Genomic DNA, 12,779 nt, shown 5'->3' on the forward strand with positions numbered 1-12,779 from the left:
GTGGTTGGACTTGATGGTCTTAAAGGTCTTTTCCAGCCTCAACAATTCCACGATTCCATGGCAAAGGACTTCAACCAGCTCTGAGTTTTTAGATCAGCACCACAGGAAAGGATGAAAATGAGATGCCAAACAGCTCATTTTACTTTCCTCTTATCCCACACTCTGGAATTCCTGATGTATTCCCAAACTGTGAGGAGCCACTGAGGATCAACCATCAGGGACTCCACATGGAATGTTAAAGTTGTTCAGAGATGCTTAAATAATTTGTCACACAGAAGATCCAGCAAAGAATTGAAGGTCTGCAATTCCTCCAATTTATTCCCTTAAGGATGAACAGACAACGACACCTTTTTCAAAGGTATTTTTCATACAGTTTTTATTTCTGTTTGTGGTTATTTTCTTGTTACAGGTTGTTAAATAATCCTTACCATATAACCCATCTCAGGACAGAAATAATCTGCTTAAATACAGAGTGATAAAAAGGTTGTGCAGGATTAAAGCAGGAAAACATTATTGCTACTCTAAATGTTTTAAATCTCTCTGTAAACTCCTTAGGTTGGTTTTTTTTTTATTGCTTCTGATACTCAGCAGGAAACAGAGTCTGATACAGCTGCTTAACAAACCTTTACCCATCTGGGTTTGCATGACAAAAAAGGGCTGTAAATCATCAACTGAAAATCTTGAAGTAGAAATAAGAAGTCTCTGGACAACGTGTGCACAAAGCATTGCAATGTCCCAAGGCACTTAGTTGTGAAAAACAATGTTTTGGTTCAGGAACAGGCTCTTCTTGGTAAATCAAGAAGGTTTAGAAACATCAAAACCATCCAAATTCCTGATTTCCTTTCAAGGAGGTCCTGCTTGAGGGATCATTTACCTGCTCAGAAATGAGTTTTCCTCATCCTGAAGTGATGAGGGCAGGATCCTCCCCCTAAAACAAGTCACTTTCTGGAAGGACATTCCCAGCCCCTGAGAGCTGCAAACTGAAATTCCATCTCTTTATAAAAATAATCTCTTGCTTTACATGGTGGGGGAAAAAAAAAGGATTTATTTTTATTTAGGCTTTTTATTTATTAATAATTAATTCTGCATTCCAGAAGCTGAAAGTGTGACCCTGAAAGGGTCTATAAAATGCTCCTGGTCTTTGGTTACCCATCACGGTGCTAAATTAAAGGATAATTGCAATAAAGATGCATCAGCCAAGCACAGAAAACTGCAGGATTATGTCCCATCACTTGGCCCCCCATTATTCAGTCAACTAAATTACTAATTGTAGGAGTTGCAAATTCTTTAACAGGCAGATGGACTTCATCCAAGACAGCATTTAAGTTTGATGAGGGGGATTCAGCTTCAGGATGGGGATGTTTGCCCTGATTTATGTGCTGGATGGACCAGAAAGCTCAGAATGCCAGTTCTGGTGGCACTGCCAGCCTTGCCTGGGTGACCTCAGCATGAGCTGAGCCCACACAGTGATTCTGGGCTGTTCTGCACTGCCACCTACTCTCCAGAGACACAGAAATTCCGGATTATTCCAGGCCATGGCAGAACAGATGGTCATCAAACACCTGCTTGTTGGACTCCTCGAAGCTCTCGCTGCAGATGGGACACTTCACCACCAGGTGGTTCTGCACATGGGCCTCATATTCACTGGTTTCAACATCTTCAGGAAACACATCCCCACACATGGGGCACTTCCTTAGAGAGGCCTGAAGTAGGGGAAAAAAAAAGGCAAATAAAGTCAGGGTAAAGATTATATTCAAAGGGAAGAATCAGGGGAGTTTAGCAGGGAGGTTTTATCACTTTTGGACAAAGTGGGTTTGACTTGCAACACTCTGGAGCTTCCAAATGTCTCCAGGCTTCTCTAAATAGCACTTAAAAGTCAAGAGCTCCTGAGAGGTGCTCTGAGTTTCCACCCCACAGGGCACATGGCCATGTCTCAGTGTGAAATAAAGTATTCAGCAGCTCACTCTGACATGAGATGCTGCCAAGATTAAGCTCAACAGTTCCTTCTGTCTTCCTCAAGACACAGAACCCTCATTATTCTTATATAATCCTGTATTTATTCTTATTATTATGAGAATTTTGTTGTCTCTTCTCTTCCCAGGACCAAACCAGTAAGTAGATAACTTGCTACAGAGCTGAATTTGGAGCTTTTTATTTCAAACCACTAATTCCTGTCCAGAAACCACTAATTCATGTCTAGTCATGTCCACTTTACTTACCTCAACTCCTGCCCCCAGGCTTCCTCCTGCAGCTGGAAGAAGAAAAAAACCCATTAAAGCCACAGCAAAATGATTAACAATGTAATGTGCTGGTTAACCAATGATTTTTGGAGCATGAGGATGTGGCTCTGGATCTAAACCTGTGTATTTAGGACTGGAATCTGGATAGAAGCCACAACTTAGCTGTGTCCCAGCTGAATAAACCAGCCAATAATCGTCTGTCTTGGCAGAGAATGAACAACCTGATGACTTCAAGTCCACTTTGAACACCTGGCAGCATTTCCCAGCTGCCAAGTCCTCTGCACACACACAGAGGTGCTGCTGGTAAAGGATTTTCTGCAGCCTTGAGCTGGACTGGGAGGAAAATCTGCTGAGCCTTCCACTGCCATGAGTTTGTGGTTTCAGCCCCAATGCCAAGGAAACTCACCACAGTATGGATTTCCAAAGAGAAGGCTTCCTGCTTCAGGAGGTGGAATTGGAGCTTGGGAAGCAGCAGAGAAGGGAGGAACCTCCCCGGGCTGTGAGAGGTGTCTCAGCAGAGCGTCGTTCTCACCTCGGAGCTTCTGCAGAGGAACAGCAGGACAGAGTTAATGTGCAGGGAAAAAAATTGGGGTTTGCCCTAAAACAGACCCTGGATCTGAATGCTCTGAATTTTTAGGTAGTTCAGTGTTGGTCCTGCCTGAGCAAATGGCAAAGTGAGGAAAGGGAAGGGTCAAAAGGATTTGTAGTGACAGGAAAAGGGGAATGGTTTGCCACTGCCAGAGGGGAGGGTTGGATGGGATATTGGGAATAATTTCCACCCTGTGAGAGTGGGGAGGGGCTGGGATGGATTTCCCAGAGGAGCTGTGGCTGCCCCATCCCTGGGAGTGTCCCAGGCCAGGATGGACAGGGCTTGGAGCACCCTGGGCTGGTGGGAGGTGTCCCTGCCCAGGGCAGGGGTGGGATCCTTAAGTTTCCTTCCATCCCAAACCATTCTGGAATCCTGTGATTCCATGGAGTTGGAGGATGTTCTAGGTTGGGTTTAGAACCAGAGACCTCAGAGCCCCTTCCAGTGCCCAAAGGGGCTCCAGGAGAGCTGGAGAGGGACAAGGGATGGAGGAACAGGACACAGGGAATGGCTTCCCACTGCCAGAGGGCAGGGACAGATGGGATATTGGGAAGGAATTCCTGTCTGGGAGGGTGGGCAGGCCCTGGCACAGGTGCCCAGAGAAGCTGTGGCTGCCCCATCCCTGGGAGTGTCCCAGGCCAGGTTGGACAGGGCTTGGAGCACCCTGGGCTGGTGGGAGGTGTCCCTGCCCAAGGCAGGGCTGGCACTGGGTGGGTTTGAGGTCCTTCCAACCCAAACCATTCCATGACTGTCAACTCTGCAGCTGCTCAGAAAGGCAGATGAGACAATCCCAACAGAGCAACACACTTTAAAAAACAGAAGACTGCCCTGAAGTCATGCAGAGTGAGGAACAAAACTGGGCAGTCCTTGCTCAGACAGGCCATTTAAAGGAGCAGGTCTGTCCATTCCAGAGGTGCCAGAACGGAACAAACATCAGGAGAGTCTAAAAATCCCACATTATTAAGGCTAAACCAGTTTATGTGGTGGGGGGAAGAGGTGCCATGTGGAGGTGCCTGCAGGGAGCCTGGCACTGCCTGAGGGCATCAGTCAGTGGCCCCTTGGGAGGAAGGATTAGTGGAACTGAACACCAGAGTGGGAGATCAGGGTCAAATTCCCCTCAGGACAGAGGTGAGGGAGCTGGGCCAAGTTCTCACCCGATTTTCCTCCTCAGCCTCATTCTTTTCTGCCTGCAGGATGTGAAACAAATTCTTCTGCTCCTCCAGTTCTTTCAGTAAGTCGTGGGTTTGTTGCTGGGAAAGAAAAGGGGTTGGAAAATCAGGGAAAATGGGCAAGTCAAAGGATGGCAGCTCCAAGCTGGAGGTGCTGCTTCATGCTGCATTTATTACCCACTAATTACCTTTCCCTTTCTCGAGGGGTTCCCATTTCAGAGTGTGACATTCATGATTTCTTGGTGTCACCACTCACTTATTCTCATTACAACATGGGAGGTGACACACGAGCCCAAAGGGGGACAGGACAGGTCAGACAGAGGGGGAGGATGAAGGGAAGGAACTCCAAGAGCTCAGAAACCCCCCCTGGCAGGTGAAAGCCACCCCAGCTTGCAGCTTTCCTGGTGCTGTGAGACATCCAGGACATCCCTGGGAATTATCTCCCAGCTGACTCTTGAATTAAAGCATTAAATGAGCTGAGCACTCAGGGGTTCTGCAGCCATTCCCAAAGTGTCCCTCTGAGAATCCCAAGCATTTGGCATCACAGCAGAGGTAACCACCCCATCTATTTTAGGGCCTGATTTGCAATGCCAAAAATAGAGGGGAGCCTCCAAAACTTCCTGAGGAGCACCTTGAGAAGGTCACTCAGGACATCAGGCTAAAGGGGATGTGATGGCCTCAGGCAGTGCAAAAATGGGGGTTTTGGGGAGAAAGAAATGCCACACATGCTGCCCTTTGCCTTTAGATCCTTCACATTCCTGCCAGGAGTGCCAGGGGAGGATGTGGGGCAGCCTCAAAGTGCAGAACAGGAACTTGGTGTTGGTTATACAGCTTGTTCTGGTGCATCCTGAGCATGTTTCTTGGATTCTTAAATGGTGATTGTGGGATATTAAAGGTGAGAAAGGGAAGGGAAGATTTGGGGAGGGGAAAGGGGGAAAGGGAGAAGGGAGAAGGGAGAAGGGAGAAGGGAGAAGGGAAAAGGGAAAAGGGGAAAGGGGAAAGGGGAAAGGGGAAAGGGGAAAGGGGAAAGGGGAAAGGGGAAAGGGGAAAGGGGAAAGGGGAAAGGGGAAAGGGGAAAGGGGAAAGGGAAAAGGGGAAAGGGGAAAGGGGAAAGGGGAAAGGGGAAAGGGAAAAGGGGAAAGGGAAAAGGGGAAAGGGGAAAGGGGAAAGGGGAAAGGGGAAAGGGGAAAGGGGAAAGGGGAAAGGGGAAAGGGGAAAGGGGAAAAGGGAAAGGGAAAAGGGAAAAGGGAAAAGGGAAAAAGGGAAAAAGGGAAAAAGGGGAAAAGGGGAAAAGGGAAAATGGGAAAAGGGAAAAGGGAAAAAGGGAAAAAGGGAAAAAGGGAAAAAGGGAAAATGGGAAAATGGGAAAAGGGAAAAAGGGAAAAAGGGAAAAGGGAAAAAGGGAAAAGGGAAAAAGGGAAAAGGCTGCTGGGCTGGGGTTTACCTGCTGGGCTGGGCTTTACCTGTTAGGTTGGGCTTTACCTGCTGGGCTGGGCTTTACCTGCTGGGCTGGGCTTTACCTGTTAGGTTGGGCTTTACCTGCTGGGCTGGGCTTTACCTGCTGGGCCGGGTTTTACCTGCTGGACTGGGCTTTACCTGCTGGGCTGTGCTCAAGCGTAACTGGTGATTCTCCTCCTTTAAAGTTTCCAGCTGCTCTGTCTTGTCATGGTCCATGTGAGACAAGTTCTCCACTTCTTTCTCATAATTCAACACCTGGGACTAGGGAAAAAGAAGATTATTTATTCATCTGTTCTCTGAGGAGCTTTCTAAGTTTTAACATTTTTAGTTTGGGAAGTCAGAGAGCAGAAGGAAAACAGACACTCTACAGCCAGGTGGTTTGTTCCATCCTTCTGGGTCTCCCATATCCCAAAGCAAACCATTTTTAGAATACTCTCTCCCAGCTCCCAGTCTTGTTTTCACCCCAAAACTGAACATAATTTCAGAATGTTTCCCCAAACAGAAAAGTTTTCTGCCTGGATTCTTGGCAGGCAAGAGGGAAACAACAGTCTGGGCTTGTTCCCTTAATGAACATGGAAAGGGGAATAAAATCCTTACAATTCCTCTTAGTACATCCCTCTCTATTCTTCCCTTCAGGGTACAGATTTCTGGAGGTTAAAGCATGTCAAAGGTTGAAGAACTCATGTAGTAAAGAAACAAAAATGAAACTCAAGACTCCTCAGTTGTGTGAGAAGGAAACGATTCCAGCAGAGAAAGGCAAGGGAGGAGTTTGGTACCTGCAGCTGGTCCATGTGATCCAGGGCTGTTTTCAGCCTGTTCTCCAGACGCTCCTTCTCAGAGGTCACACTCTGCATTTGCTCCTGGAGCCTGCCCAGAACAAACCAAAACACACCAACCTTTCATGGAGGGGGGGGGAATTCAATCCACAGGAAATCCTGCTTGGAAAAACACTCTAAATGCACTCACTGGTGCAGTTCTGCCTCTCTGCAGTCCCCCTGCTCCTTCAGGTGTTTGTTTTCCATTTTCAGGGAATTCAGCTCCTGCTCCAGGTTCTCCATGTTGCTCCTTAAAGACTCCAAACTTTTCTGCAGCTCCTGGAAATCACAGGGATGTTGACAGGAGGTAAAAGGGACCCAAGGGATAACCCTGCTCTGCACTGGACCTGCAAAGCCCCTCAAAGGCAACAGTGCCAGGCAGCCCAAGTAAGGGGGAAAATCTCTCCTTTGTATTTCTTTCATACTCTGTTTCATTCAGAACAAACCCTGAGCAAAACTGAAGGAGGAAAAGATAATCACAATGTGACTTTTAACCTACAAAACACTTTTGAACACTCCCTTCCCCATTTGTTCCCAACTCCTGTGCCTGCAGATGCCTCTTTTCATCATTATTGGGTTTTTTTGGTAAAGGGTTAAAGAGATAATATGGGGAGAAAACTCTTTAATTTTCTCCTGGAAGTTTTCAGTGACACAAGATTTGACTCAGTTCCTCTTCATCTTTCAGACTTAAAGCTCCTGCCTTAATATATTAATTTTTTTTTTGTTTACCTGTGTCTTCTTGAGCTCTTCCTGCAGTTCCATGTTTTGCTTCTGGAGATTTGCACAACTTGCTTTCAGCTCCTCGTTTTCTTTATGCAGATTTTTGTTTTGTAGTTCAATCTCTTCCACTTCTCCCTGGCAGGAGGGAAAGTTGTTTGGCCACAACAGAAGCACCAAAAAGCCACATTCCAAAAATCACAGCGTGGAGAGCAGGGAAAGATGAGCTGGGCAAAGGGAATGTTGTGTCCTGTCGTGACCAGACTGTTCCTCACTCCCCACAGTGTGTCCAAAGCTGACCATCAACACAATTCCTGATCCCTGGAGATGCTCAAAGCCTTCTGTGTGCAGAAGGAAGAGATTTGGGGAGTTTGGGCTGGATTAGGATCATGTGTGGTGTGGAGTCATGAACCAAAAGGGCTGCACACAAGACACTAAAAAATAAGAGTAATTGGCTTTACAGCACCTCAGTTATTACAACCAGGGAATAGTTTGGGTTGGAAGGGACCTTAAAGTCATCCAGTTCCACCCTTGCCATGGGCAGGGACACCTTCCACCAGCCCAGGGTGCTCCAAGCCCTGTCCAACCTGGCCTTGGACACTTCCAGGGCTGGGGCAGCCACAGCTTCTCTGAGAAACCTGTGCCAGGTCCTGCCCACCCTCACAGGGAACAATTTCTTCCAAATTTCCAATCTAAACCTACTCTCTGCCAGTTTGAAGCCATTCCTGCTTATCCATGTCCAATTATTGCCCATGTGCTTGCCCTTACTCCCACCTAATGGCAGGCTGCTTAAATCAAAATGGTATTTTCATCTAAAAACCACAAAAAATTCCTTGAAACACTAAGTATTAAGTCACTCCTTGTTACAAGGAGCTCACAATTTAAGTGCTAAATGGCAGGAAGAGAAACAAAGGCTCAAGTTTGTGTGACAGATGAGTAGCAAAGCCAAGAATAGAATCCAACAGAATCTGTTGAGCTCCAGCTTGGCATGGGGGTTACCAGATCACTCAGTGCATGCCAATAAAAGCTGAGGCAGTGGAAAGCAGGGCAGGAGAGGAGGGCACATACCTGGGTGGTAACCACCAGGATGTCATCCTCGGTCTCTGCTCGGAACTGGAAGGGGACACTGGCCCCCCGCACCACCCCGTCCTGGTCCACGTAGCAGAACTGGTAGTACTCGTCATCTTTGGGCAGGTAATAAGCTTCAGACAAACACAACAACCTCATCAGGCACAGCTTGGAATGGTTCAAGCCTCTTAATTGCAGCACAGAGAATGAGCAGCTCAGGGAAGTGCCACATCCCAGTTCGGTCCTTCCTGCACTGTCAGGAATTCCTTGTGCCAGTGGCAACGACAGGAATGCCACCCATGAGGATGGCAGGATTCAGCAGATTCCAGGGTTTATGGTTTATGGTGGGATTGGAAAGAAGCCTCCCAAAGCAGGGCCCTACAGCTCTCCTGGAATTTCAAATGTTGTGTTTATTGGTGGCAGCAAAGTGCACAGAATTCCCTGTGGGATTCAAGCTCCCAACTCACCTTTGAACTGGATCTGCTGCTGCACAACAGAGTCACTGGGGGCAGCAGCAGGCAGGGGAGCCCACAGGAAGGTGTAATATTCCCGGATGGTTTTCCATCCCACCTGCAACAGCAAAGATGGTCCATGGTATAGACTCGGGTTTATCCTCTGGAAATGGGGCTTGATTTCCACACAGATCAGTTGCTGGGAGGGGGTTTTGCACTGATCTGATTTCTAAGGGTTGTGGTCTGTGCATGAAAGGGTAACATGGAATCACAGAATGGTCTGGAAGGACCTTAAACATCATCTCATTCCAAACCCACCTTCCACCACACCAGGTTGCTCCAAACCCAGTTCAAGCTGACCTTGGACACTTAACCAGAGGGTCTGATTAGCCCTGAAGCTGTTCAGGTCACACTTTGCCCCTCAGCACAACAAAGAGGTTCCATTACATGATGTTAATACTGAAAAAAACCCTCCCCATCCTTGTAACAAAGTCCAAGCTCTTTGTTTGTGCCTCTCACTCCTCCCTCATGCCCAGCACAGCTGGTTTCACTCACCCTGAAGATGCCCACCCAGTCCTTCCCACGAGGAGTGATGTTCTGGGTCAGGGTGTAATGGCAGGTGACGTCTCCTCCAGGGATATAAAACTTCTCCACGTTGTTGAAGATGACCTGGGAGAAGAGGCAGCTGTCCAGGAGGACAGCAGAGGTTGGAGGCTCATCTGAGGAGTCTTCCATCGTGGAAGTCTGTGAGAGGGAAGGACAACGGGATTGTTTCACCACTGTAGCTGTGCCCATGAAGAGTATGAAGAGATATGGAATGGGAATGACCCAGCTGAGGTCCAAACCCCCCTCAGAACACACAGGGGTTCCTCAGTGAGGCACGTGAGCTCCCTGGTGTCCCTGTCACCCTGAGGACATCCATGGCAGCTTGTAGATCCTTCAGCAGACATGTGGAGGGCTCTTCCACCTGGTCACCACCTCCCAGCACGGTGCCTGCTGCTCCCAGACTGCCAGAGTGGCACAGCAGCCTCTCCCCTGCTTGGGAGCTCATGGATGGGACCCAAGGAATGTCCTACAGACCCACAGAGTGTCCTACAGACCCACTGACCATCCTACAGACCCAAAGACTGTCCTGCAGAACCCCTGAGTGTCCTACAGACCCACCGACAATCCTACAGACTGACAGACTGTCCCACAAACCCCCTGACTGTCCTACAGACCTCTGACCATCTTACAGACCCACAGACTGACCTACAGACCCAGGGACTGTCCTGCAAAACCCCTGAGTGTCCTACAGACCCACTGACCATTCTACAGACCCACGGACTGTCCCACAGAACCCCTGACTGTCCTTCAGACTTCTGACCATCCTACAGACCCCCTGACTGTCCTGCAATCCCAACAAACGTCCTACAGACTTGACCTCCAAACACAGCACCTTCCATCTTCAGCGCCCTGGCTCCAAGGGAGAGGAGGTACCTGGCTGAGTTCTGCTCCCATGGAAGAGCACCCACAGGAGACCCTGGCTGGGCAGACCCTGGGAGCTGTGTGTCCCCAGCCTGTCCCCAGGGCTGTTATAGCCTCACTCCACGTGACAGCTGAGCTGGGACTGCAAGATGACTCCCAGCACCCAAATGAACCCCTTGCATGACAGGAGGGTCAACAAATAGCATGAAAGCTTCTGGAGTTCTCCACATGGAAAACTTCATGGCCTCTGATGACACTACAAACCACACAACGTAAATCTGAAGTTGGGGCATCGATCCAAGGGGTATCCAAAGCCCCAGGAGCCTGGGCAGGGCTGGGAACAGACACTAAATCACCCTCCTTGGTGCTGTGTCCTGCAGGCAGCAGGAGCAGCCCTGGCAGCCTGTCAGGGGGCTGAGAAAACCCTGCCACCAATCCCGGAAAATGGCATCCCAGGAATCCAAAGCAAGACCTTCTCAGCTGATCTCAGTGATAAGGAATGACCTCAGAGCAGAGGGAAAGTTCATTGTGAACAAGCACCCCACGGAGCAGGGACAGTCATCCCACTGCAGCATTCCACAGGAACACAGAACATCCTGGGATGGGAGGGACCCACAAGGACCATCCAGTCCAACCCCTGGCCCTGCACAGACACTCCAGCAATCCCAACCTGTCCCTGAGAGTGTTGTCCTGGAGCTCTGGCAGCCTCGGGGCTGTGCCCACTGCCCTGGGGAGCCTGGTCAGTGCCCACCACCCTCTGGGGGCAGAGCCTTTCCCTGAGATCCCACCTGACCCTCCCTGGCACAGCTCCAGCCCTTCCCTGGGTGCTGTCCCTGCTCACACAGAGCAGAGATGGAGCTGCCCCTTCAGGAGGAGCTGTAGACCCCAAAAGGTCTCCCCTCAGTCTCCTCTTCTCCAGCTGAACAAACCCTGTGGAGGGTGAAATCCCTTCCCCATCCTGCCAGTCCAGCTGGATTTGGGCTCCCTTGGGCAGGAAAGATGGGAGGAGAAAGCTCCCCAAGAGTCACACCCTGTGCCCCAGAGGGTCATCCAAACCCTCCTGGAGCTCTGGCAGCCTTGGGGCTGTGCCCACTGCCCTGGGGAGCCTGGGCAGTGCCCACCACCCTCTGGGGGCAGAGCCTTACCCTGAGATCCCACCTGACCTTCCCTGACACAGCTTGAGATCCCAGAACATGCTGAGCTGGGAGGAACCCAGAAAGGTCATCCAGTCCCACCCCAGGCCCTGCACAGACACCCCAACAACCCCACCCTGTCCCTCAGTGTTGTCCAAACCCTCCTGGAGCTCTGGCAGCCTCGGGGCTGTGCCCACTGCCCTGGGGAGCCTGGGCAGTGCCCACCACCCACTGGAGGAAGAACCTGTTCCCTAAATCCCATCTAAGCCTTCCTGACACAGCTCCAGCTGGGTTTCAGGTCACCTCCAATCCATGGAAATGAACTCCCTGGAACACTGCTGGGGTTTTTTTTTTGGCATCACCCAGGAGATTGTCATCATTCTGTGTCAAACAGCCCCAAAACCAGGCAGAAGTTTAGACTGGGATTGCAGGGACATGCTCGGGAAAGAAAATGTACCCACAGCTGGAACGAGCAGCGACCACTGCACTGACACAGCCTGCCTTGGAGGGTGCAGAATTCCTCCAGCTGGGAGCAGAAGGCAGGACAGATCCTGGAAATGGATGTGGAATGATCCTCTGGGACATCCAGAGCTGCTGTTTCACTTTGGGTCACTTCAGTCAAGTGTAAGCTTGTGACTCATGCAAGCCTCAGCTTTATCTGGCTGATGTCAACCTTCCCTGCCCTGCTGGGTCTTGTGATTTGCAGTTCCCAAACACCTGGAACTTCCTGAGAGCCTCCAGGGAGGAAAAATAAAAATAAACCAGAAAATAAAAGTAAGGACAGCACCTTAATCATGTCATTGCATCACTTTGGGACAGCACATGAGCCTTTGCTGCCAGAAGTAACTGGCAAAGAAAACCAAGAGTGGTTGTTTGGATGCACCAAAACTATTCTAATGCCAAAAAAAATAAATTTGGTTTTGGTACAAATACTTGTGATGTAAAGGAAACAAAGGCGGAGGTCCCGCAGAGCTGCTGGCAGAGCGCGGTTCCCTTCCAGGAAACGCCGGCAGGAAACAGAGCAGGGAGGGCGTTTAATCAGCGCTGCGATAGTCACGACAGCTCGCGAGGGAGCGGCCCCGAGGTGGGGGGGACACGCCAAGGGGTGTCCCAGCACCGGGACATCCCCCCCGGAGTGGAGTCACCCCCGTGTCCCCCCGGTGCTCACGGTCCAGCCTCTCCCCGGGGTCTCCCTGAGCTTTTTCCTTCTCTTTCGCAGTTATTTTCCGTGATCCTGCAGCGTCCCCACGGTGTGGAAAAGCAGCGGGACTAACCTGGAGCTCCAGGACAGCGGCAGCCCCGGCTCCGGTCCCCGGTGACATCCCCGGGGAGGGTCCCGGAGGATGGTGCGGAGCGAACCGGGGATGCTCCCCCTGCCCCCGGGGCCCCCGGGCAACGAAAGCGAAAGTGTCGCTGTCACCTGGCGCGGGGACAGCCCCGGCCACCGCCGGCACCCCGAGGGACATCCCGGGATGCAGATACGGGATCCCGACCCCTCCGCCCCCCGCAGCACTCACCGGCAGGGCGGCTGGAAGAGCGGAGAGCTCCGGCACTGCGGGAGGAGGTGGAAGGTCGGGAATAGGAGGAGCCCCCGGGATGCCCCGCCCGGGATACCCCGCCCGGTGCCACCCCTGGGCGGTCCCGCCGCGCTGCTGGGACTCGTAGTTCGGTGAG

The 12,779-nt window shown here is 50.6% G+C and overlaps 1 protein-coding gene across 1 annotated transcript; it reads right to left on the reverse strand.

Annotated features, from left to right (window-relative positions):
• Positions 1-354: 354 nt before the first annotated feature.
• On the reverse strand, positions 355-12,694 carry CALCOCO2 (calcium binding and coiled-coil domain 2). Its single transcript, XM_071577129.1, has 12 exons — positions 12,623-12,694; positions 9,061-9,249; positions 8,521-8,623; positions 8,054-8,187; positions 6,998-7,123; positions 6,420-6,547; positions 6,230-6,320; positions 5,592-5,714; positions 3,981-4,076; positions 2,647-2,782; positions 2,220-2,251; positions 355-1,703 (listed from the first exon to the last, which is right to left on the reverse strand). Exons 2-12 carry the CDS (start codon positions 9,238-9,240, stop codon positions 1,524-1,526), a joined length of 1,329 nt encoding a protein of 442 aa, XP_071433230.1. The 5' UTR covers positions 9,241-9,249; positions 12,623-12,694; the 3' UTR covers positions 355-1,523.
• Positions 12,695-12,779: the final 85 nt, after the last annotated feature.

The sequence above is a fragment of the Pithys albifrons genome, chromosome 25, assembly GCF_047495875.1.
Source record: "Pithys albifrons albifrons isolate INPA30051 chromosome 25, PitAlb_v1, whole genome shotgun sequence".
Classification (NCBI taxonomy): Eukaryota; Metazoa; Chordata; class Aves; order Passeriformes; family Thamnophilidae; genus Pithys; species Pithys albifrons.

Bases quoted from the DNA above. Each gene is read 5' to 3' on its own strand.
- CALCOCO2 (XM_071577129.1), bottom strand. From the start codon at position 9,240: ATGGAAGACTCCTCAGATGAGCCTCCAACCTCTGCTGTCCTCCTGGAC. The intron at 7,124-8,053 runs GTATGTGCCCTC...CCCTCCTGCCAG, and splicing joins TCCTGGTGGTTACCACCCAG to GGAGAAGTGGAAGAGATTGA. The intron at 1,704-2,219 runs GTAAGTAAAGTG...CCCCTACTTCAG, and splicing joins GCCTGGGGGCAGGAGTTGAG to GCCTCTCTAAGGAAGTGCCC.